The sequence below is a fragment of the Armigeres subalbatus genome, chromosome 3 (genome assembly GCF_024139115.2).
Source record: "Armigeres subalbatus isolate Guangzhou_Male chromosome 3, GZ_Asu_2, whole genome shotgun sequence".
Classification (NCBI taxonomy): domain Eukaryota; kingdom Metazoa; phylum Arthropoda; class Insecta; order Diptera; family Culicidae; genus Armigeres; species Armigeres subalbatus.
This window is the reverse complement of record NC_085141.1, coordinates 308,161,802-308,187,870: the sequence shown is the minus strand read 5'-3', so window position 1 is coordinate 308,187,870 and position 26,069 is coordinate 308,161,802. Positions and strand designations below refer to the sequence as shown.

At 40.4% G+C, this 26,069-nt stretch overlaps 1 protein-coding gene across 3 annotated transcripts; it reads right to left on the bottom strand.

Moving 5' to 3' along the window:
* Nucleotides 1-1,682: 1,682 nt before the first annotated feature.
* LOC134225186 (sulfite oxidase, mitochondrial) lies at nt 1,683-22,957 on the bottom strand. 3 transcript variants are annotated; one of them, XM_062705049.1, is made up of 4 exons: nt 22,510-22,957; nt 4,332-4,528; nt 4,029-4,256; nt 1,683-2,997 (listed from the first exon to the last, which is right to left on the bottom strand). In XM_062705049.1, exons 1-4 carry the CDS (start codon nt 22,539-22,541, stop codon nt 1,742-1,744), a joined length of 1,713 nt encoding a protein of 570 aa, XP_062561033.1. In that variant the 5' UTR covers nt 22,542-22,957; the 3' UTR covers nt 1,683-1,741. The 3 variants fall into 3 exon arrangements, with proteins under 3 accessions (XP_062561033.1, XP_062561032.1, XP_062561034.1); XM_062705048.1 differs by lacking the exon at nt 22,510-22,957 and adding an exon at nt 22,245-22,270; XM_062705050.1 differs by lacking the exon at nt 22,510-22,957 and having other exon boundaries at nt 4,029-4,278; nt 4,332-4,479.
* Between the last annotated feature and the right edge of the window lie 3,112 nt (nt 22,958-26,069).

Here is a 26,069-nt window from a genome sequence, read left to right as displayed (position 1 = left end):
TTTCACCGGGTTACTGTCCGACATTCTGGCTACGTGCCCGGCCCATCGCAGTCGTCCGATTTTCGCGGTGTGAACGATGGATGGTTCTCCCAACAGCTGATGCAATTCGTGGTTCATTCGCCTCCTCCACGTACCGTCCGCCATCTGCACCCCACCATAGATGGTACGCAGCACTTTCCTTTCGAAAACTCCAAGTGCGCGTTGGTCCTCCACGAGCATCGTCCAGGTCTCGTGTCCGTAGAGGACTACCGGTCTAATGAGCGTTTTGTAGATTGTCAGTTTGGTACGGCGGCGAACTCTATTCGATCGGAGCGTCTTGCGGAGTCCAAAGTACGTACGATTTCCAGCCACTATGCGTCTCCGAATTTCTCTGCTGGTGTCATTTTCGGCAGTCACCAGTGAGCCCAAGTACACAAATTCTTCTACCACCTCGATTTCGTCACCACCGATGCAAACTCGCGGTGGGTGGCTCACATTGTCTTCTCTTGAACCTCTCCCTATCATGTACTTCGTCTTCGACGTGTTGATGACTAGTCCGATCCGCTTAGCTTCCCTCTTCAGTCTGATGTAAGCTTCCTCCATCTTCTCAAAGTTACGTGCCATAATATCTATGTCGTCATCGAAACCAAATAGCTGGACGGACTTATTGAAAATTGTACCACTCGTGTTAATCCCTGCTCTTCGTATTACCCCTTCCAAAGCGATGTTGAATAGCAAACACGAAAGACCATCACCTTGCCGTAACCCTCTGCGAGTTTCGAAGGGACTCGAGAATGCCCCTGAAACTCGAACTACGCACATCACCCGATCCATCGTCGCCTTGATCAACCGTATCAGTTTATCCGGAAAACCGTGTTCGTGCATTAGCTGCCATAGCTGGTCCCGATCGATTGTATCATATGCGGCTTTGAAGTCGATAAATAGATGATGTGTGGGCACGTTGTATTCGCGGCATTTCTGCAGTACTTGGCGAACGTGATGAACTTATCTGTAAAATAAAAAATCACGATAATAAAGTTTAAAAAAAGATTAGTTCCGAAGCCCATAATTGTTTCCAAAAGCTTTCAAAAATTCATTTGATCTTGACTTCCAAAGTCGGGAAGCTTGTTTCTTCGTAAGGTGGATTTTGCACCTAATCGGAATTGGTCCACTTCCCTGAGAAAACCAAGTTCTCGGGAGCACTTCCGGACCACTTCCAATGTGGCCTAAATCTCTTAAAAAATTATCTGTTGGTTTTGTCTTTCAAAATCGTGAAATTGAATCCGCCGTAAAATATCGGAGCTAATCGAAATTTGTCCTCTTGTCTGAGGGATGCCTAAAAAAGTCTTTCAAAATCATGAAGTTTGATATGTCGCAAGATGGGTATCGGAACTAACCGAAATATGTCCACTATCTTGAGGGATCCCGGAACTTCCGGAACCATGTTCTGGTGATCCAATTTTATCAAAACTGACTATCTGACTGACAAAACTGACGCTTATTTATTAAGGGTTTCATGGACAATTTTTGAACGCACCTGACCCACGATAATCCCCCCCTCCTCCCTCCCAATAAATTCCACCAGAGTGACACCATAATAAAATCAAGTCATGAACCAAAAAAAAAAAATATATATATATCATCTCTTTTCTGAAAATTTCATGGCAATCGGACACAAAATGATTCCACACGAGTTATTTCAATTTTGATTTTAAAGTCGGACCGAAACAGGTTAATAAGTAAATAATAACAAAAAATAGCTTTATTTAATTTCAACTTTAATGCGACTGTAAGCATTACCAACCACCCCTCTTAAATTCCATATATTTTTGAACGTCTCCGGTTGGGAATTGTAGTTATCATCCACCGCCCTGGAGCATATCTCCAGCTTATCTCCTGACTTCACTGGAACTTTCGCCGTCCACAGAGACCATGACCAGTGGCGACCCCTTCCGGTGTCTTTCTCCACTTGATCCAAATCAGCCACTATCCATGTCTCTCCACCGTCAGCTGTCACATCCACCCGGATAATTTCCTGGCCACCTCCAGACCAAGCATATCCTTTCACGGTGATGAACCCATCCTCCGCCTTCAGTTGATCTCCACTTGCCGGACTGCAGATGGCCGACGTAACCGGCATATACTGAATCGCCGGGGCAGTGCTGAAATCGACCGTATCCCAGTCAGTATTGGGACTGAACGATTTGTAATCTTTCTGCTGCCAGTGCGATCCGGATTCCTCTTCGGATACAACAATACGCCCCAGCCATTTCACATTCCGTGATCCGACCACACCGGGAACAATCACCCGTATTGGATAGCCGTGATCGCGGCTCAGCGTTTCACCGTTCATTTCGTACGCCAGAATTACATCGCCCCGTGGATCCATGGCTTTCGACAGCGGAATTGAAGCCGCGTACGGTGTGGACGTAGGGTCCACGTCCAAACCCTCAAAGTGTACGTGACTGGTTTCGTCCGACGTGACTCCCATCGCCACGAGGACATCGGACAACCTGGCACCGGTCCACCTGGCGTTTCCCACAGCCGAACTTCCCCAGGATAGTCCTTTAATGGGTTTGACTTGCATCATTTCTCCTCGGCGGTTGCCGCCGCACATGATCGTGGCGACGACTGAGTGTTGCGGAAGCTTTCGCAAATCATCGTATTTAAGCCGTTTGCTCTTGGTGTTGTCGGTGAGCTCGATGTCGATTTCCAGCTCGTACTCTTGGATGTCCACCTCCGGCACGGGAAGGTGGTTCCGAACGTAGAAGAACTGAGTCGGGGTAAGAAATGCGTCCACGAGTATCGAGGCCGGCGGTTCGGCGTTGAAGGGCTTTTGGGCCGTTGCTTTCAGGATGGGATGCCGTTTGGGCTCGGCTACCCAAGGATTGTGCTGATCCTTGGTAGATACCACATCGTCCTCTCTGAGATTGCCGATTCGGAACGTCTCCAACAGGGTGAGAACTTCCGTGGTGTTGTGCTGTTGGAAGATGTGCCAAAAAGGGTCAATGGCGCTGCCTGGTAAAAAGAAAAGAGAGATTACTCTGTTATAAGATATTTTATATATACTTCTAAAATTGGTTATAACAAGAGACATATTTTTGACCACGTTTTTTCGAATCGTGTATTATTTTGTATTGTTTATTAAGCCCCAGGTGTTGTCTTTCTGGTAATAGCAAGATTTTTTTTAGGAATCCGTTGTTTGTACCATTACCGGATTTTTATCCATGATGTAGACAATTACCTTTGAAGTAGATTTTTGTACCAAAAAATATTTCAACGTTTGTTATAATGTAGATATAAAGTTATCACCTCCGTTATAATTATGTTACAACTAGAGGATTTTTTGTTATTTCAACCAACTATTTAACCAGCCAAATTGATGACGAATTTCGTTACAATATTTTCCTGAAATAAATAACTCCTCTTGTTATAATTTTGTTATGCGTTCTTGATCGGGTATGGTACCTAAAATGGCAGCCAAGCCATGCTCAAACATCATTTATTCAACAATCTCAAAGCCGCATACGGTACAAAGATTGAGATCAGCGCAGATGTTACATTTTTGCGATTGCCGATAATAATGCGGCCCTTTTGGTAAACAAATCTTTACCATAATCTCGAAACGAAGATAAGATGAGAAGAACTCATGGTGGGTAACTATCATTGTCTTTTTCTCCATTTTCTGAAAGTTTGCTTTGCTTGCTTTGCTCATTATGGGCCCTCCTTAGCCGTGCGGTAAACTGCGCGACTACAAAGCAAGACCATGCTGAGGGTGGCTGGGTTCGATTCCCGATGCCGGTCTAGACAATTTTCGGATTGGAAATTGTCTCGACTTCCTTGGGCATAAAAGTGTCATCGTGTTAGCCTCATGATATACGAATGCAGAAATGGTAACTTGGCTTAGAAACCTCGCAGTTAATAACTGTGGAAGTGCTTAATGAACACTAAGCTGCGAGGCGGCTATGTCCCAGTGGGGGATGTAATGCCAATGAAGAAGAAGAAGAAGCTTTGCTCATTAAGTGTATTCCAATAGCTAATAGCATTACCTGCACCGAGCATGATTTTATCGCTACCCGGGTGCTTCGGAACGAACGAAGTAATGTCATACACCCCGATACCGTAGGTCACCCAGATGCCTTTCACTGGAGAATCGTGCTGACCCACCTCGTCCATCGAGTACACCGGCAAGTCTTTGCGTATCTCAGTGTGGGCTTTTCTAATATCTTGCTGTTCGGATCCGGCCGCTTTGGCGTACACTTCCGTAGAGGCATTCTCTGCGAATATACAAAAGTGGATCTGAATGTGATGTGATGCTTGGCGACATCTGTAAAGAGAATCGTGCTACTCACTAAGTTTTCTTACAATCCAATAGGTTAGCAGGGAGCCCCCGACTAACGTGGCTGTTGCTAACAGTGGGTTCGTATCGTCTGATCCCTCATGTGAGTTCGGATCATGTTCATTATTGTTAGCACTGGTGCTAATAGTTTTCAACCATCGAAGCTGTTGCTTGAGTTCTACTCGTTTGACAACCGTCCTCCGGGGAAACCTGTTTGATGAACATAATAAAAATATGTTTGAAATTATTGCATGTAACTAAACAGTTAGATCGTTTTAAACTATTTTGTTCTCCTCTAAAAAAATAAATAGCTCGTTCATTATCTGTTTTTTTTTTCATAATTGAAGATCATTCGAGAAACTTATTTGGGCTTCCACGAGTAGTCCATTCGAATGACTGTAGTAAAACCATTTAATTTGTAGAGAAATTCATTCGATTTTTCACTGGATATTCATCTAAATTTTCAGAGGGAATAAATATCTGGATGAACTTGGCAAATACTTGTCGATTCGAGTGTACTATGATCTATCTCGATTTTATCCCGAATACTTCCGAGCAAAGTGTTTCGATCTGTGTCGCTGCGTGATAACCAGATATTTAAATACAAATCTATACAAATATTTAATTAGCATGGACTATTGAGAGCTATGTCCATTGACAAAGCGTGAGATTTTGAACCAAAACTCGTTTAGGACTGTCTTATAAATACGAACTAAAACATTGCAAACGATGTTAGAGAATAGAATAAATTCTTCTCCGAGATAATCAGCTACTCAGCTTCAATCTCAACTTGAGGTTAAATAAGAGTGTGATTATGAGTATGTTTTATAAAGATTTTCAACAAATTGTTACATTATGCGTTTTTCTCAGTGTACTCTGTGTTTCGTCTTTGACGTTCTTGATACGATTCCGATTTCGTTTAATCGTTGCTAATCTTATTAACGCTGAAATTGTGGAGTGTATGCTTTCTCAGATATTGAGAGCGCTGCTGAATTTAATAATTAAATATTGATTCACCAGATGCTTAAGAACCGACATCTTCATTCGACATTACGTCACCCAAGTAGCGCAATTCTCGTGCTTAGGACTTAGTGCGTAACTATATTGACCGATTTCTCTTCATCGATTTTTTCCTTCGTTAATAAAAGTTACAAGTTACAACAAGTTCCTTCCCGAAATTTTACTGACAGAACCGGGAATCGAACCACTTTCATCATGGTCTTGGTTTGTAGCCGCGTACCTTACCGTACGGATAAGGAGGGCTTTTCACTCAATTGTACGACCAATTTTGGCTTATGAATGTCATAGGTGGTGGCAAAAGGGTGAAATTAGATTAATTCAGTCTAAATTTGGCCACCCTCAATAGGGCCTGATGGCAATGACTGGTGCGAATAGAGCTAATAAACTATATAGAGGAAGATTGTCGCTGTCGTCACTGGCGAAACATCATCAACGAGGGAAAAATCAGTACGTTTTGACAGCTATGTACCCAACATGTTTGGGAACGATAACAAAGGGAATCGCAGCGACAATCGTCCTCTATAGTTTTTTACCTCTATTCTGGTGCGTTCTCTTTGACCCCTACGGCTGCTCGTGGGCCCTCCTTAGCCGTGCGGTAAGACGCGCGGCTACAAAGCAAGACCATGCTGAGGGTGACTGGGTTCGATTCCCGGTGCCGGTCTAGGCAATTTTCGGATTGGAAATTGTCTCGACTTCCCTGGGCATAAAAGTATCACCGTGTTAGCCTCTGTCCCAGTGTGGGGATGTAATGCCAATAAGAAGAAGAAGAAGAAGAAGAAGAAGAATAAGGCTGCCCGTGAAGTTCACTTTGACGTGGCCCCACTACACATTCATCTCAAACAAGAAGCATTTTCTTACCGATTATTGATACCTACTCAGTTTCATAGAAGAGAATCCTGTAAATAGCAGTTCTACACACATTTCGTTGTTGCCGACATGGTTGTTGGGACAAAACTATGCTTGCTTCAAGTGATCTCACACTCGTTAGTAGTTTCTTATAGGAAATTTTCAACACAATTCCTCTCGCGGGATGAGTGGACATTTGGCTATTTGGGAAAAAGAATGGCGAAAAGCATTGTTTGTTAAACTGACGGCTTCCTCCTCAAAAAGTAGAACAGGTGCATACATCCCGCAAAGAAAAAAAGACGGTTTCGTATGATGTTCAGATTATAAACTAATTTTATTACACATCGTTAACATCTACGTTGCTGTTCATTAACATTAACACCATAATTGCTTTTCTGTATTGGATTATAAACAGGGGCGCCGGGAGTGGGTGGGACAGGTAGGACATGTCCTACGCATGAATTTTCCTGGGTGGGACAGTCAAAGCATTGTCATACCCATGATTATGGTATGAATATATGAAGTCATTCGATGGTATTTGAATTTGTGTTAGCAGAAGGTTATTTTAAAGCTAATCAGAGTCCAAACAATAATCATAGATGTTTTTGGGATCCTAAAACAATAGACTGATTGTTCTTTAGGACCTCAGGCACTTTATAATCCCTAAAGCGCTCAAAGATGTCTAAACTTTACTTCTCAGACTCTAAACGTTTTACAGAGGTAAAATAGAAGTTGTTGAAATATGCGAATATTTCCACGGAAAAAGTTTTATTTAAACATTAATAGATCTATTGATATTTGAGAAACCGGAATATACCGTAGTCCGCTCTAAGTCTGATCTGTAAGGGATTCAGAACTCCTAAAGCAGATTCTTTGGCAATCATGCGATTTTTTGGTAGTTTGATTTGTATCTAGATCCATAACATTTTCTAAAATCCTAGCAGTTAGCATAAAACCATTGAGTATTTTTTCAAATTTCTGTAACCCCTGACTTCTTTTTGAAGCTTGTAAAGAGATATTACATAATCGATCATGGAAAAGCAATATTTGTCCTAAAAATGAGGAAATTTTCTCAAATTATATAAATATTATGGTCGTAAGAACTTTTCAAGCCCTGATTATTTTTAAAATTGATTACATTGCAATCATAAGTTTCCCATAATGAAATGGATTTGATATAAACATGGAACAGTTATGCTTTCAGTGGTAGCACTAAGCATAGTTAGAATGTGCATCGATTTATCATTACCAGAATTGTCGCCCGAGATCGGTGGTCTATTAGCTATCAAAATCTGTCTATAAGCAGGAGGTCATGGGTTCGATCGCAGGCTTGTCCTTTTTCTTTTCAGTATGTCTTAGTCTTGTATCTCTTTTTGTGTTTCACGTTCTACCAGTTTCTTAACAGTTCCATAACCTCCCATGGCACCGATGAGAGGACGTAACTCCTTTCTTAAGTATAGATATCCCATTAATAATTCTTTTCCCTCCACCATTCCCAAAACGTGACCAGGACTGATCTCGACTGTTGGTGTTAAAGAGTGACTTGCTTCCGTCTAAGAAATAGTGATTAGTCTTAAATCATTATTCGTGTTAACGGATAGAAGTGATGCTACTTCCACACAATAGTCTACCCAAGTAACATTTTTAATTTAATAACGATCTTCAAAACCATAATTTGCTCTTCATGACCCTCATAAAACCAGCATTAAACCAAAATGTTACTAGAACACCTGCGAATTTATACGAATCGTCTAATGATACCGCTAATACCAGATTGTAGCCCAAATCGGCATTTTCCATTTGTCCTACCCACGACTCGGAACGTGGAATCGCCTCTGATTATAAACTACAGTGCCGTCACTGATTTGCTATGGTCAGTGCAAAATGAGTTACCTTGATTGATCCATTGGCTGATGAGTTAACTCGCACTGGAGCATCAAATGACTTTATTGGTCCTGATGCAGCTACCCAATATCTAAGTGTTGGCTGAAGCTTTTGATTAACTCTTGGGCTGCCACTAAGCACAAACGGCATTGGAGTAGTTTAGATTCATGTCGCCAATCAAAATTGTATATCCGGTAGTATCTTTGACAGTTTCAAGTTATGTAATCTGTCTAAACAGAATTGTACTGTCTTAGTCAAGGCCGAGTGGAAAATATTCAAAGTGCTTAATCATTTGAACCGTTTGTTTGAGAAACTGCATATGTAACATTTTTGGTCAAAATGAGGTTTTTATATATTCTGAATCCTCGTCCAAAAATACGTTTTCTGGCAAAAAACACGAAAAAAAAATTTTTTTTTTCAGGAATGTATGAATTTTTTTTTCGTTTGTTTGAGAAACTACATATGTCCACGTACTTTGAAGAGCAATTGTGGAGTACTGCTTACATTCTTTGCACTGAAAGTGCCCCAGGGTGTTGAGTTTTGCCAAAAACTATTTATCTGTATCGAAGAAATCGAAAGATTCGGTGCAAATTTGTTCAAAAACAGTTTTTTGTTGTTTTTTCGAAATAGTGTAAAATGGACTTATGCAGTTTCTCAAACAAATGATTCATTTATCTGTGATAATTTTGAATCCATTTATAGAACTTCTTATCATCTGTTATTTAACTGCCCAGTTTATGCGCAATTCCGTCTCCAAATATTTGGTAAACACTTAGGCTGTGAACCATTCCAGCGATTCGCTTAACTTTTAGTTGAAATTTGACAGTTTGATGGTTTTTTCTCTGTGTTTAAAAATAACCCTGCTCCGGAGCATGGTTAGATTTGACAGTTCGATAGTTAAACTTTGTTCGCGAGAAAATTGGCGCCAAATCTATTTTGTTCCAAATAACTATCAATCTGTCAAAGCTCACGCAGAAAAAAAGCGTTCATGAATTCGTGAACTAACGAGTTCACGGTGTATTTTTTCGTGAACAACAGTCATGGATTCGGGAATAAAGTCACGTTTTCTGGAACGTTCTGGAAAACGTGACTGGTGTTCCCGAATCCTTGAATTAAATCACGGTGTATTTTTGCTGGTTCACGAATTCGGGAACGCTTTTTTTGCGTGCTCAAATTGGTCGGCTTCGGGGTGAAATTTCAACCACGATGGGAAAATAACCATCAAATCACAGACAAACAGACATAACACATTGAACATTCACTCATCAAATTCATTGTCATTTAAACACTAACGACATCTGTTGATTTCAGTTAGTTGAGCAAATTACGAACCAGATGGCGGTAGTGAGCAAATGTCAAACTCGAGCAAATCCGATGCGTGCGCCACTAGTGACCGATTGGCCAACTAATTATTATTTGAATTGGCCAGTAAATCAGTGGACGATGGAAATTTGACGAGTGTTATGTCTGTTTGTCTGTGATCAAACTGTCAAATTTTAACTAAAAGTTAAACGAATCGCTGGAATGGTTCACAGCCTTAGTGAACTCTAGAAACCTGAACCTTCAGAGTATTCTGTTGTTCATAATCCGTTGTAATAAGGAGCTACTGGCTTCTGTGCGATTACGCGTTTTTCCCAAACATTCCTTCCATTTTTGATCACTTTCTTTTCCGTCAGGTATGTGTGATGAAAAAGCTTTAGCACAAATCTTCCAAATTGAGCCATGCCCCTGGAGCCGACGTTCTGTTGCCGATACCGATAGAGAATAGAATAAATTTGCTTTTAGGTTTTTCAGGGGTTTTCCAGACTTTCAAAAGCCACACACCTCTTATAATTCTAAGCCCATATGACACACATTATACGATTCACTCTTTCTTGAGCTGAATCAATTGGTGTAACACTGTAAGTCTGCGAGCCCCATAGAAAATATTTTGGGAATAAAATGATATCTTTTCAGTGCAACTTTGTTGTAGATACGAGAAAGATAAAAAACAGATGAATCCACCATTCGGTCTATTATCAATCTCATGTTAAGTTATTTCGCAAACAATTAATGTAGAATTGAACTGTATCGAATGATAAATCGATCTCCTCACTCGTGCATGTCATGACGAATGATTGGAACCGGATGTTTTCTATAAATACAACCTTGATTGGCAACGTGATACGAAAGCTACAGGATTGCCGCCCTTATCTATACTGAAATTTTGCGAGGGTCATATTTTCGAAGGCTCGACTGCGACCGTTAGCTAACAATAGCAGTTGCCGGGTTGAGAGATAATGGAATTTTTCGCTCAATAAAATCACGTGTTTTTGCACAATGTCATAAAAGTGATTACTGGCGTGCGTAATAATTTTGGTTTGCAGCACAGCTATTGGGAATTTTCTCAAGACAAGTTATAACATTTTTTTTGTAGACAATTTTTTAAAAGTTCAGAGCAAACATTCGTTCATTTACAATATAAGCCACGTTGTTACAATAATTGAATTTCCAAAGCTTAGGAAAATCTATAGAAAAAATAGAAAATTCAAAGTTTTACCGTACCGTCATCAGAGTTGTTGGGGGTTAACAATGAATCAATCACCCCCCAGAATTGTGTCTTTTCTTGAGAAAATCAATCTCTCAAAATTTCAGCTCAATCGCTTTTTTGCCCTTTTTGCAATTCTGAGGTCAATCGAGCAATCAGAAACAACTTCAAGATCGAATTAGTGACGGAGGTGTATTTTCCAATATATTCTAGCTGAAATCCCCATACACACTTCAAATCAAATGCGCCAGCTTATGCAACAAGCGGTTGAGCTGAAATTTTGAGAGATTGATTTTCTTACCCAAATACACAATCCTGGGGGGTTCCCTGTGAAATCCGACAACTTTTTGTTTCCTGGGCCAGTCTACTATGCATTCACCACTTCCCTCCATCACAAGGCAGTTGAATTTTCAAAAATAATTATCAAAGCTTGCACTTATTTTTAGCTGCGATTAAAGACAAGTCTCCCGGAATCGATATTTTATTCTTCTCGCATTTTAAGGGCATACACTCAATACGGAAGCACAACTGTCATTTTTAATATTTCAGCTTTGCGTGTCCTCAAACAATTCAAAGTTATAGCACGAGTAGATTTTTAATGCGCGGTGCAATAATTCGTAAAATTAAACATTTATAAATTAAAATTAAAATTAAAACGTATGATAGTTTTAATTGAAAAGTTATTTATTATAAATTTACATTCTGCTTGAATAATAAAGTTTCCTCTATTTTGAGTTGAAAAACTAAAGGATAACCTTATTGAACACATAATATGAATAAATACAATATAAACAACCAAGCTCGGTTTAAGTGTTTACCTACTTTCCTTTATTTTTTCACAGAAACCTTTTTAACAGCATTATAAATTGTTCTACATTGTTGGTATATTTTCTAAGATCAACATTCGTAAATGTTTTCGTAAATCCGCCTTTTTCAGGTAAACACGGATAACCTCCCATTAATTCTCGTTATCTCGATATGCACGTTTACCTAGTTTGCGCGTGATATCTTATCTAATCTTTTGCACGCAGTAAGGTTCTCATTCAACTGTTGCAGGTTGCTATTGACAGCTATTGCTATCAGCGTCATCGAACAATGGAGGTTGGTTGTCAAGTGTGTTGCTACATCAGGTAGCCACATCAGTTTGAATCATCAAGGGAAGCTGATTTTATTTTATTATATCGATAAACGCGTAATCGTGATGAACTTTTATTCATATTAGAAATCCTGTTCTGAAAACTTAGATGTGAATATGTACAAATTTTGAAGACCCACTGTTTGGAACTTAGCGTTGTCCGAATAAGGCAACAGATCGGACTACGGGATCAGTAGTTATGGCCAAAATACTATTTTTTATGCTCAAAACACGCTAAAAATACGATCTTCTAAAGATTGTGGACGTCTTCTCCAGTACTTAATTGAAAGGCGTTTTGCAGTATTTTACATAAACATACAAAGCCCCACGTTGGGCGCCATTTCACAGGCTTTTTTGATTGGCTCTATGTTGGGCGCCATTGTAGCGAATCATTTCGATAAACACTACCGAATGTTGTAAAACTGGATTTGCTTCACATCCGGTAAGTTCAACTTTTGGTCTTTTTCAAGTAGCTTGTGCATTGGGTCGCATCAGAAGCACATTAAAAGCGACCACTAAGATATTCAGGTAAGCAGGGTTTATTGTTGTATTCGCAGATACTTACGAAGTTAGGACTGCTTGAAAACAGCGTTGTGTAAATCGGTGGTTTGATGAGTTCAGATAATCTGTTACGTAACAATTATCAATACAAACTTTCTCACTATGTAACAGTAGAAAACGCACACCCAGCCCCTCCATTCATACGTTACCTTATTTGCATACGAAGCTCAGGGTTAAAATCAAGATAATCCATGTTTTAGGCTATTTTTAGGCAATTCGCTGCCATTTTTTCCTTTCGAAAAAAATGAAACGCGAGAATGAACACACCAACAACAATCAATACAAAAGGCTGAGAATGACGTTTCAATTGGAAAGTAATGGAACAATTTTGGAAAATTAGGCTTACGTTAAGCAACTGTATCCAACCATCAAGTGCGCGTAACGAAATCATTTATTTAGGCTCGGCTGAAAAAGAACGTTTAAATACAGTATTGACCCGATTTTGTCACGTTTTCGATTTCGACCCGATTTTGTCACCCAAAAAAAAACTCTCGTTCTTTTTCTTTTTGTAAATAATACCGCAAACAACAATGACTTTCATGAAATAACTTTCACCGCCTGTGGTTTATTATGAATCAGTTCTGAGTACCTATCAATAATTTTGTTGTCGAGAAAACAAATTAATGCATAAACTGATTCATGTTTGTAAAAAAATTAAAATAAATTGAAAAGAAATTTCCAATTTTGTCACATTTCCTATTTTATAACTCCAAAATTCACCAGGGCGTGAAAAAATCGGTATTACTGTATAAGCTGAGCATACGAGAAATCAGATTTATAACGCTAAGCGGGTCGCAGTCAAAAACAAACGCCAAATAGGGCACTGCACAAACGAAGCTCTTTCTCTTTCCTACTTCATGAAAGTTAAAATGTCTAGACTGCAGAACTGCAAGATTCTTAAACATGTAAAGTTTACGCTCGATGAATTTTGATCAAGGTATGGCTCGCCAGAAACCTTTTGCATGTGCTTAGTGAGACGAAATATTTGCATTTTTGATGCTGAGGGTAAGAATGTACTGTCCTGAATTGCTTTGCTACAGTTTGCGACGAACTAAAAATATATTAAATTTGCACAATTACTAGAGTATGCAGTCGTAACGAAAAGCAGAATTTTAAAAATAAGAATAATACCTGATTCTCATGTTTCATTCAATAGATCTTCATCTATTGAATATGGTGATTTATTTGCTTTGGACATGATCGGTGATGAAAAACTCCTAAGCTTCTGGACATTCGGCTGGCTCCAAACAGAAGACCCAGCCTGTTTGGGAGATGTTGTGGCCAGTGTTATAAAAGTGTAATCTGAATGCCATTTGACTAATTTATCCAAAACTTTTTTTAGACAAACTCACTTCGTAATTTTTGAAGAGCTCATAACGCTCGAGTAGCCCTATATTTTTGTACAAAAGTAATCACTTAGAATATCAAACTCAATTCCAATATACTGAACATTCTACCGATGCTCCAATGGGATTACTGACTGTCCCAATTGAATGCAGGAATTCCAAACATCTATGGTTGTTCCAAGAAGAAATCTGGGACTCCGAAGATAGCCTTATCTTTAAAAAGTGCAATAAACTTGTTTTCATCTGTTCATATAACTTGTTATGATTCGAAGAGGTTTTATCATTGCTCAAATCCATATGAATGATAAGTCTACAGTCAAGAATAAAGTTCCATTATCATAGTAATAATGCTGAGTCATTCGTACCATTGGCTACGAGCTACCCAAGGGACGATCGGGTAACCAACCCATATGCCCCTCCGGGGGTGCAAATCTGAACAAGCGTCTGTTCTCCGCTCACAACAGCGATTGAACACTCGGTTCGGGGAAATGCAATTCTCGCAACCTCATCGGGAACAAAATGCCAAAGCCACAACGTCTATTGCGCCCACCGGCTGACGAACGAAAACGGCCTACGACTAATTGATTTCACCGCTTCCAAGAATATGACCATTCGCAGCACCCTAATTCCAACAGAGCCTTCCATATCGGTAAATGTGGAGATTACCACTGCAGACAGAATCACAAATCGTCCACGTTCTGATTGATGGACGACACTTCTCCGACATTACCGACGGCAGGACATATCGTGGCGCTTACATCGAGTCTGGCTAGAGCGCTGTACTGGGTAATTACCAAGGTTTTTGAGGATGAGGTTCTGCCGCAAAAGGGAATGGAAGGTGTCGTGTATCCCATCTACAAAAAGGGCGATAAGCTGGATTGTAGCAACTACCGCGCAATCACATTGCTGAACGCCGCCTACAAGGTGAGGTGATTGTCTTTCGTATCTGCTATTCAACATCGCTTTGGAGGGAGTAATACGAAGGGCAGGGATTGACACGAGTGGTGCGATTTTCACGAAGTTTGTCCAGTTATTTGGTTACTTTGGACTCCGTAAAACGCTCCAATCGAATAGAGTTCGCCGCCGTACCAAACTGACTATCTACAAAACACTTATTAGACCGGACACGAGACCTGGACGATCAGTCGGACAGCAATCCGGTGAAAATTGTTCTCGACAACGAAACGACGGGAACAACAGGTGGAGGACAATTTGCGGACCCTCCGCCGACTGCGTGGTTGGCGATGTGCAGCCATGGACCGAGCTGAATGGAGAAGACTTATGTACAGCAAAGGCCACTCCAGCCTTAGTCTGGTAATAAATAAATAAACATCGAGTCTGACTACTATCTGGTGATGGTTAACCTGCGCCCAAAATTATCCGTGATCAATAATGTTAGGTACCGACGACCGCCGCGATACGACCTAGAGCGACTGAAGCAACCTGATGTCGCCATTGTATACGTGCAGCACCTCGAGGCAGCGTTGCTGGAACAGGGTGAGCTCGATGGGGGCTCTTTTGAGGACTGCTGGAGTACAGTTAAAGCAGCCATTAACGACGCAGCGGAGAACAATGTTGGGTATGTGGGACGAAGTCGACGGAACGATTGGTTCGACGAATAATGCAGACAGATTCTGGAGGAGAATGACGCAGCGCGGGCGGTCGCGCTGCAGCAAGGTACCCGGCAGAACGTGGAACGTTATAGGCGGAAGCGGAGACCGCAGACCCGCATTTTTTAGGAACGCCGCCTGCAAGAAGCGGAGTGCGATGTGCTGTGCCGTTCTCAAGAAACACGCAAGTTCTATCAGAAGCTCAACGAGTCCCGCAAAGGCTTAGTGCCGCGAGCTGAGATGTGTATGTATAAGGATGGGGACATCTTGACGGATGAACGTGTGGTGATCGAAAGGTGGAAACAGCACTACGAGGAATACTTAAATGGTACAGGCAATGAAAGTCACGGCAGCGAAGGAGATGACTACGTCAGTTTAGCGGACGATGGAAGCCAACCAGCCCCCACCCTGAGGGAAGTTCAGGATGCCATCCATCAGCTAAAGACCAACAAAGCAGCTGGTAAGGATGGTATCGGAGCTGAGCTTATCAAGATGGGCCCGGGAAAGCTGGCCACTTGCCTGCACAAAGTGATAGTCAGAATCTGGGAAACTGAACAGCTACCGGAGGAGTGGAAGGAAGGGGTCATATGCCCCATCTACAAGAAAGGCAACAAGCTGCGGAGTGTGAGATTTTCGAGCGATAACTGTGTGGCTTGAACAAGTTACCATCAGCGTGTGATTATTAATTAACGCCTCAGCGTGCCAATCGGTAAGCAGCAAGCCATGACACGGCCTCTTCTTGTCCGTTCTTCCTGGCGCACACCCACGGAGAGCTGCTGTCATCGCATTTCGCTCCGGCCATTTGGGGTCAAACATTTGGTGATACTGCCAGATATTTTTTTTGGATCCTGACGCTGATTTCAAAAGGTGAGTTGAATTCAATTGGTTAATGAGCGAAGAATCAAATATTTGATAGCTCCGCTGTAAAATGGATTTTGTTTTGGAAAATCCCAAAGCGCGTCTGGAAAACCGATGGAAGATGTATTGTGGTTTGGAATACCACAAGGCGCGTTTGAGACTGTCGATAAAAGGGTTGACGATCTAGAAAATCCCAAGGTGAGTTCTGGAAGCATTGATTTTGATTAAAATAAATTTTGTTTGAAATGTATACACTTGGCAGCTTTAATGTACATAGACTACCTACTGTTCTTACGAAATCTGAGAGATATGGAGAGCTATCGTATGCTACAAAGTTGTTTGGAAGGGAAAATATATTATCTTGAAATATTTACAAATTCACTGATTTACTAGATTTACTAGGATTTACCCATTGGATGAGATATCCGAAATTTTTCTTCTTCAATGATTCTACATTCTAACTGGAACTTAGTATTCTATTAGCATTTCCACAATTATTAATTGACAGCTTTTCTATGCCATTGCATGAGCATGTATCTTGTGTGGCAAGTACGATGGATACACTGTGCCCAGGGTGTCGATGAAAGTTTCCAACCCGAAAACATTCTAGACCGCACCGAGAATCCGGGTTGGCAATCCTACGCCGTTGCTCGCAAGGCTACTGGAGACCCCAGAGATATCCGAAATTAACGAAGTTAAAAGCTTTCAATACCGTAACACTAGGTACCAATTTATAATACTATCTATTGTCTCCATTAGTCTTGCGAGCAAAAGCGTAGGATTGCCAATCCGGAGATGGCGAATTTGATTTTCGGTCCGGCCTAGGATGTTTTCGGGTTGGAAACATTCTCGACACCCTGGGCATAGTGTATCCATTGTACTTGCCACACAAGATACATACTCTTGCAATGGCGGACATAGAAAGCTTTCAATTAATAACTGAGGAAATGCTAAAAGAATAGTATATTTGTAAAGCAGGCCAAGTTCCAGTTGGAATGTAGAGCAATTGAAAAAAAAAAAGAATCTATTGTAACATTTTCATGGTTCATCTTCATCTCGCGCAAATAACTCAGGGAAAAAATGCGTCCTATGCTAAGGGATTTTTTTTTGCCTTTTTATGAGAGATGAAGGGGAATGTGGGGTTGAGTAAGTTACCATCGGTTTGAGTTACCATCAGCGTGTGATTATTAATTAACACCTCAGCGTGTCAATCGGTGAGCAGCAAGCCATGACTCGGCCTATTGTCAGATCTTCGTGGCGTGCACACACATCCACAGACCAGATCTTCACTGTATAGCAAATCGTTCAAAAAATTGCCGTTAAAACCAATTCCCAACCACATTATAGACTGCGTAGTGCTACGGAAAATTATGAACGAGCTTTCCTGGGAATCTTACCAGACTAATCAAAGCAACGGTGAACTGATAGAACCAACGGTAAAACTGTGTGAAAATTTCGGGCTACCACTCCAGTTCGTTTGAATTCCGTCAGGGACTAACACATGGTGATGAACTTTCGTACCAATGCGCTAGAAGGTGTCATGAGGAAAGAGCCGGGGTACGATTTTCCACAGATCCAGTCAATTTATTTGTTTCGCTGATGACATGGACATTATCGGCCGAACATTTGCAAGGGTGGCAAAACTGTACACCCTCCTGAAACGTGAAGTAACAAAAGTTGGATTGGTGGTGAATGCATTGATGACAAAGTACGTGCTAGTGGGCGGATCCGAGGGCGACCGGGCCACAATGGGATCATTCTGAAAATAGACGATCGAAAATGTTTTGACCTAAACGGCATTTTTTCACCGTAGTATCTTCCTAGGGTAGTCTCATATTTTTTACTTGAATACCCGAGCAAAAAAAATGTTTCCGAGAAAATTTTTAGAGGGTTGATGTCTTCAGCAAAGTTGTAGAGTAAGTTATTTTGAACATTTTTGCTGAATAAACCTTATACTTTGGACTAACATTTGTAGGAGAAATCGCTTCAATTTGGTAAACTAACCTCAAAATGTTTTTTTTAGCTTTTCCATGTTTTAGTAACATTTAATCAACTCAGTATGTTCCGTGAATTTGTATATAGGGTATCCGGCGGTAATGTTGGCCCTGGATACAACGATGGCTCATCTCGCAAACTAATCAATATTTCAGCGTTAATACATCTATTTGTAGCGAGATATTTACCACTGCACCGACTGCACCCGTAGCCAAATGGTGGCATGCACTTTCGATTTGCTGCACTACGTTAATATAGGTGGAATTATAAAATCAAAACATTCATACCAACAACCCGTACTGGAGAAAATAACTGAAAGCTGCAGATAGAATATCCGATGCTTGCGATTAGGTTCAACCTTCAAAAATCAACAATCATTCGTCCCAAGTGTACTGAAAAATCATCCACCTGATAGGGACAATAATGTCGACATTTTGTCCATTTCGCTCGAGACTTTCGCTGGTTTCAATGAGGTATTGTGGACATCCACATTGTCGTTTTTTGCTGTTTGGCGTCAAAACTTAATGTAAGCAAGCCGGCTGGTGGAATAATTCTGGTTGGAAATGCAGTATATGAAGATTTTTAACGATAAAGGTGCTCAACCGTAACATAAAGGGCCAAGGTTTGAGCCGTTAACCCTATAAGTAAAGTAAAGCAATAAGCGATTTTATGAGACGTTTCGCAGTGGCCCGATTATTTACTTTTAATGTTTTGTTTTGGTATGATTCTGCGTGAACATTCCGTTAAGTCCGAACACAAAATAATGTGTGAAACGTTTACTTTTCATTCGTGTTTTCTTCAGAATTTTGTGCTTAGAATTCAATGGAATGAATAATCTAACAACACGTTTTAAGAACCATATGGAAAACTTTGTTCTAAAGCCCTGGTAGCCGAAAAGTGAAACAGGTAGGGTTGGTAAATGTTCTGCTCGAAATTACCAAATAAACGGGCTCCCACTAATTGTCAAAGTAGATAAATACGAGAAAAACAGCTGATTTGATCTGTCTCATAAAATGCCTTATTCAAGGAGACTCCAGCAATATAGAATGAGGATATGTGATGATATAATGATTATTAGGTCAAATAGGTACTATTTTATTCAATTGGGACTTCTTGGCAGGTTAGGAACGACAAAACGTCGAAAGACAAAAGGTCGAAAAGAACAAAAGGTCGAAAGGACAAAACGTTGAACGGGACAAAAGGAGGAAAGGACAAAACGTCGAACGAGATAAAAGGTCGAAAGAAACGAAAGATCAATAAGATTAAAAAGGTGGAAGGGACAAAAGGTCGAAATAGACAAAAAACTGGAACGGAGCGAATCAATCACGCGCGTGTTGGTTTTCACAGTTTTTTTTTACAATTAAATAAAATTAAGTGAGTACTGTAGATCAGAGCCGTAGCGTAGGGTTCTGGCGCCCTTGACGAAAACTTCATTGGCCGCTCCTTACTTTCATGCAGATATTCAAAACAAAAAGCGCAAAGAGATTTAGATTCAATTATTTTCTAATCATTTTTTTATGAATTCCTTAAGCCTTTATTAGATTCAATATAGAGGTAGGAAGTAAGGTTTACTAAAATAGTAAAAGCCATAAAATTCCTACAAATCCATTGACATTGCATGAATTTTTGAATTCAATAAATCTATGCAAATATCTACTTGATCCAGTATTGCGCGGATTCTCGACAAAAAAATTGTGTGAATTTACGCACTAGTGAAGTCAGTCAGTCGCCATATTGAAATCTCTAGATGCAGATTCCTGTATTAAATATGCTGTTAAATGAGTGACGCCATTTCAAATGCTCATCCTCGTTTAAAGCTTAAGCAGTTTATATAGACCCAAGAAAAAACTCATGTTATCAATGCTTATCATCACCATCTTCGCTTTGTCTTTTCACCATTGACCTCATGCTAGTTTCTGGTTTAAGGTCTGAATGCGGTTGTTGTATTCAATTCAGTGAGATTTCCGATTCCAAATGTCACTGAATCGAATGCAATCGTTTTCAAACCTTAAATAGTTTTTCTGTGTAAAATGAGTTATTTTATCTCAAATTGACACAAAATCCATATAACTACTTCCGTGTATACGTTTTTCACAGTCTACTCTGTGTTTTGCCTTTAGCGTTTTGAAAAGTCCCCTTATAGGGCTTCCTCCCCAGAAGCCTGTTCCGTACTCAGCCATTTGTATTTCCTGTACTATCTTTTTCTTTATTTCCTAATCCGTCAAATAGATGCAGTAAAAAACAGTGAAGGCGACGGCATAAATCTCATAAATTGAGGGAAACGTGCCACCTGAGTCGACGTTCTGAAACGTGTATCAGTTATTTACAGAAAAGGACTCTCTGGATACTAGTCAAACAGTTGATTACGGAATCGTTGATTATAAAGAAAATAGTCGCTTGAATCTGAATCATTTTGAACCAATGAATTTGAGAATAATTTTTAATCATTTCCTGTAGCGACATTCTTGATTTCGACGCCCCGTTCTAGCCTGGCGCCCTTGGCCAACCTGGCTAACCATACGCTACGGCGCTGACTGTAGTGGATAAGATTGGCATTAGATGTTATGATAAAATTATTATATCAAAATACCATTAATACCATGTTTTAATGATATGCAATTTATTGAGTAACTTGAATCAACGTGTATTGAGCTAATTCGGCCATGGTAATGCAAAAAATGTTTTCGGTTTTCTCGTGTATGAGTATTGTTGCGACGAACGGTCGAGCTTAGAAACTTCATCCGGTCACGACAAGTACAACTAAGAGATGGATGCTTCAGTTTTTTAAATGTCATTTCGATCTGTCAAAATGGTGCACGCCACACATCAAATACTCCGGCGTGGCCTCGAATCGCGTATTGTGGTGTCAAATTGTTAATCAGTGTTATCTGTTACAATGTAAAGTTAATAAATAAATGAATGAATCATAGTGCGCATACAGCACTAAGTGGAGAGTCGATTATAAGTTAATTGTCATAAGAAATAAGATCACAAAAAGCCTAACAGTAGAAGGAGGTATGTCTGAAGTTCTTGGTCTTATTGTTAGTTTTGAAAATTTCTTCCTCAAACTACCAATAGAAGGTAAACAAACTGATATTCGAGAAACAAATAATATAGCGACACACCTTTTTTTGGAAAACAGTGGCAAAATCACGAGATGCACGATAGTTATCATCATTAGAGGAATTAATTAGCATCCCAATACAATCTTCATCTAAAATCAGTACCAGGGTTTGCAGAAATCGTTCTCATTAGATAACGAAAGAAAAGAAAAGAGGCAAAAACTGTTTCGAATTATTACAAGCCATGATAGCAAGTTTATCATCATCAGGACCAGTCCCCCTGCGTTTGGAGCTTTTTAAAAGATATTTATCATGGGGTAGGTACAGCCCTTCCGAATCAGTTCTTAATCATGGCAGTATGCGAAAAAAGTCTCACGCGGTATGCTACATATCGTAAATGTAAACAGAGATGATAAGCGAGAGATTTTTTCTTTCTCTTTTGGATTCAAACCCTGATCAGAACATAATGACATAAATCGTATGCACCTATGCATGAAAATAATCCGTAAGCATTGCGTATCCAGACTTGCAGGATGCGTAAACGCCTTGCTGAAGAAAGCATGGACCAACTTTTTTTATACACTCAATTGAAACTAATCCGTAGATCTTAGCGATTTGGGCGTAACTGATTTTGTAAACAAAAACCATTTTGTTGTTCGATCGCAACTAATACACATTATTTGATATAAGGATCGCTTCGTCAAAAGTTAGTTCAACATTGAGAAAACAACGACGAAAGCCACATGTTTTTAATAAGAGTGTGTTCTTCTTTTTCTTCTCATTGGCATTACATTCCCCACTGAGACAGTGCCGCATCGCAGCTTAGTTTTCTATTAGCACTTCCACAGTTATTACCTGCGAGGTTTCTAAGCCATGTTACCATTTTTGCATTTGTATATCATAAGGCTAACACGAATCACGATGATTTAATACCCAGGGACGTCGAAAAAATTTCCAATTCAAAAATTTTCTAGACCGGATCGGGAATCGAAACCAGCCACCTTCAGTATGGTCTTGCTTTGTAGCAGCGTGTCATAAAGATGCCCCCTGACTATTAAATAACATAATGGTGAATACATCACTTTTCACACATGTCGAGTTGAACGAATATTTTCGGTCTGTATCTTTTCATGACTCTATTATCGCACCACCAAAACAAAATATCTCTGCAGCTTGATCCCCTTATTTCAGTTCATTAATTCATTCATTCAGCTACGACTGCTCCACAACCATACAGCAAAAATACCACTGCCAAGTGATTAAGCTTTAAACTGAAAACAATCTTGAAGTTATGAAGTGCGAAATTATTCGTCTTCCACTCTCACTAGTCACAACCGGCAGACATACCTGCTCAAATGAAGTATACTGCGGAACAACATGTTCACTGTTGCGCGTCACGAACCCGACTGACGAACGTGGACGATGAAAAATCTCGAAACGTTGAAAAACAACACACATCTACCTACTGTCGACTGACTTTTTTGACTAATTTTTCGCACACTGCTTGTAACGACAGCCGGCTTTTATGGCGAACAACATTAATGCTTTTCTTGTAACCGCGATGATGCCCTGTTATGTAGAAACAGGTTTCTGCCTCAAAAAACATAATTGCACGAGAATGAGAGGAGTTTTTCAAAGGCCTATTCTTATCGTGATATTATTGACATATGCGATTCACTTTCTCACTGTAACCTATTACGTTAGTATCTATTTTCGCCTCTAAATATATCGCAATATTGAGCCCATTGCTATATCACATTTCATGTGAGCACTTATACGTTCAATTTGTGTTGAAGTCAAGTGACTTGCTTAATACGCTTAATACACTTGTACTGCCTTACCCCTAGGCCTTTTAAAGGGATAGAAGCACACGTGTTATCGATCGTGCTCTGACATGGAATAAATGAGTAGGTAGATGTTAGTCGCTCTTTCCTTCTAAATCTTGAACACTCCTCCTGTTTTGCATACTGATAGCACCGAAAAGCACCGGGGTATTCATTTACGAACGAGGGAGAAAGTGATAAAGCAATATCATAAACGGCACACCTCCCTAGCAGTGTGAACAGTTTGATTGACGTATGTTATTTTTATTGCGTTCAATTGTGGCCTGATTCGCGATAAAGCACTTGGGGCAATGTACAATGAAGGTGCAAAAAATAAACGGAATCGATACCTGCGTTAATTGTTTCTTATTGATAACAGCTTGACAGGGGTTCTTGACGATGTCACCAGTATTGAATGTGAAGATAATTTGTCAGATAATATGTTTTCAATCACCTTATCATTATTTTATTACATTTGAGGCGTTGAAGTACTTATACCTATACCTATGAAGGTCGTACACTCCGTGTTGTCCGGAGCAAAACCGAATATTATTTCTTATCCCAGGTCGCTGCACACGGGCCACATGCGCATCTTCCTCGATTGCACACAGACAGCGAGTGCGGGATACGCATTACACGCTCAGCCCACTGTAATTTGCCGTATTTTATCAGCTTGCCGATATCTGCATTTCTGTACACTTGGTACAACTCGTGATTCATGCGTCTGCCCTATTCACCATTTTGCACCACGTCGCACAGTACGACCAATCTTCGAAAAGACGGTCAAAAACCAGTTTTTCAAAGTGATCCAAATTAATAACTTGAGTTACGGCTTGTTAGTAGAATACTTAACGATGATGTAAAATTTTTTTTTTTCAATTTCGTTTATTTGGTAGGCTCAAGCGTATATATCACTTTACGGAGCCACGGTTCTTTTTGACGTAGGATTACGTCTTTCCGGAACATTGGGAGGTCATTCTGCAGTTTCAAATTTGAGACCGTCACGAAAAGTGGTCAGGAAGTATGGGCTAATAACTCAGCCGTCTTTCAACCGATTTTAAATATTTTGGTGTTAATCGATCGACGAACTCTTTAAGATTTTGCTCAACTATCGAAAAAATGCATTCAAAGTGCTGAACTATTGAAAAATTGAATTTTACTAGGCACTGAAAATCGGTAAACCAACCAATCGCGTATGTGCATCGCAAGCACAGACATTAAAATCGTGCAACCTACGGGCTCGACTCCAATCCTCAGTTCAACTAAATTTTCTCGGAGAGCGGGCACAACGATGACGCCCGTAGCAGCAGTCTCAGCAGAAAGTGGAACATCGAGAGGCCATCGTTAAAAGCAACAATCTTCGGACTATCGTTTAGTTACTGATAGTGGCGCATTTTGGAAAGAAAATCGGTTCTTCTCAGGACCAAAATTTTATGAGAAGATAGAGTTGATTGCAAAAATGGCAGTAATTACGGTCCCCGCATACCAGTGGCGTCACTGAAAATGTTTTCTTAATAGTGACTATTTACCAGAAAAGTGAAATTTTGACGCAAGATACGGACTATCGTTTGTTTGCTATGAATGATTAGAAAGGCGCATTGTGAATCAAAATCGATTCTTGTCAAATGTACTATTGAGAGGTAGAGCCAAAATATTTTCTTCAAAGTGCACATCATAACCGCTTGGCGACGGTAGAAAGTTGGAATCTGCTATTAAAAAGTGCCGGGAATTAAACAATGATGACGTCTCACATCATTGAGTTGCGTCAAATGAGATTTTCCCAAGATTCTGATTTCGGTGTACTTGCTGTTTATTATTGGAAAGGCGCGTCATTGGAAACAAAATCATCTTTTTACACGAGAGAAGGTTGAACCGAGACAAAAATGTACAAAAAATGCAAATCATAATCGCTGTAGCAGACGATGCGCTCTTTGCATGGAGACGTTCCAAATCAATGTATTAGAATGGATGACTTCTATCGTATTCCAGCGGCAATACCTAAATGGTCCAATGCACCGAGTTCATCATTGATGTTTGAGCGGTGCGCTGTTTACTAAGAATGAATACCTTTCATTCATAGAGTTCATGCAAGTGTTCATTTTTAGTAAACAGCGCCCGTCTCAAACGTCATTGTGTTCATTCGGTGCAACCATTGGCTAACAGTGGCATCAGTAGTGGAAATTCATTACAAAATTTTGATTTCCGGCTGCACGGTACGAAAAATTTTCTCCTCTTTGAGTGAGACTGTGGCCCTGAAAAGGGCCGTTTTAAGTGTAGCTATTTCCTCGTTCATTCACTAGGAGTTGACTTACTTGGTGACGACTTTGTAACCCTCCGAAACGGCGGGCTTGGCCAGCTCGACACGCACGAAGATGTCGTTTATGAGGCTGTTTATAATACTCGACGCCTTCGATGAGACGCCCTTGATAATGTTTCGCCTCAGTCTTTTCACCGTCGGTGATTTCTGGTCGGCGCTGCGATGTAATTGTCCTGCTGTTTTTCCGTGACGTAGTAGTAGTAGTAGTTTATTACTACTGATGAGACGCCCTTGATGATGTTTCTTCTCAGCCTTTTCATCACCGGTGATTTCTGGTCGGCGCTGCGATGTAATTGTCCTGCTGATTTTCCGAGAAAATTAGACTTCGGCTGGTCAGAATACGTTTGCATGGAGTTCGAGGCCCCGCCCCTTTGAGCGCCGTATCATTGGCATCGGCTTGCTTGCTCCGCCTTTCTTTCGTTCGATGCCAATGCATTCGTACATAACAAGGGCCTCTTCTTCTCCTTCTTCTTCTTCTTCTTCTTTTACTTCTTCAAAGTGCAAATTATAACCGCTTGGCATCGGCTTGTTTGCTCCGCCTTTCGTTCGTTCGATGCCAGTGCTTTCGAACATAACCAGCGACTCTTCTTCTTCTTTTACTTCTTCAAAGTGCAAATTATAATCGCTTGGCGTCGGCAGCAGCGCAAGCGCTCTTCGGAGGGGGATGCTGCGAAAATTGATTTACATGATGGTGTATATCGCGTTTTAGCGGTAACTTATCGAGTGGCTGACATTGGGGTCGGTAGCAATGAAATGAAATTTTTTCT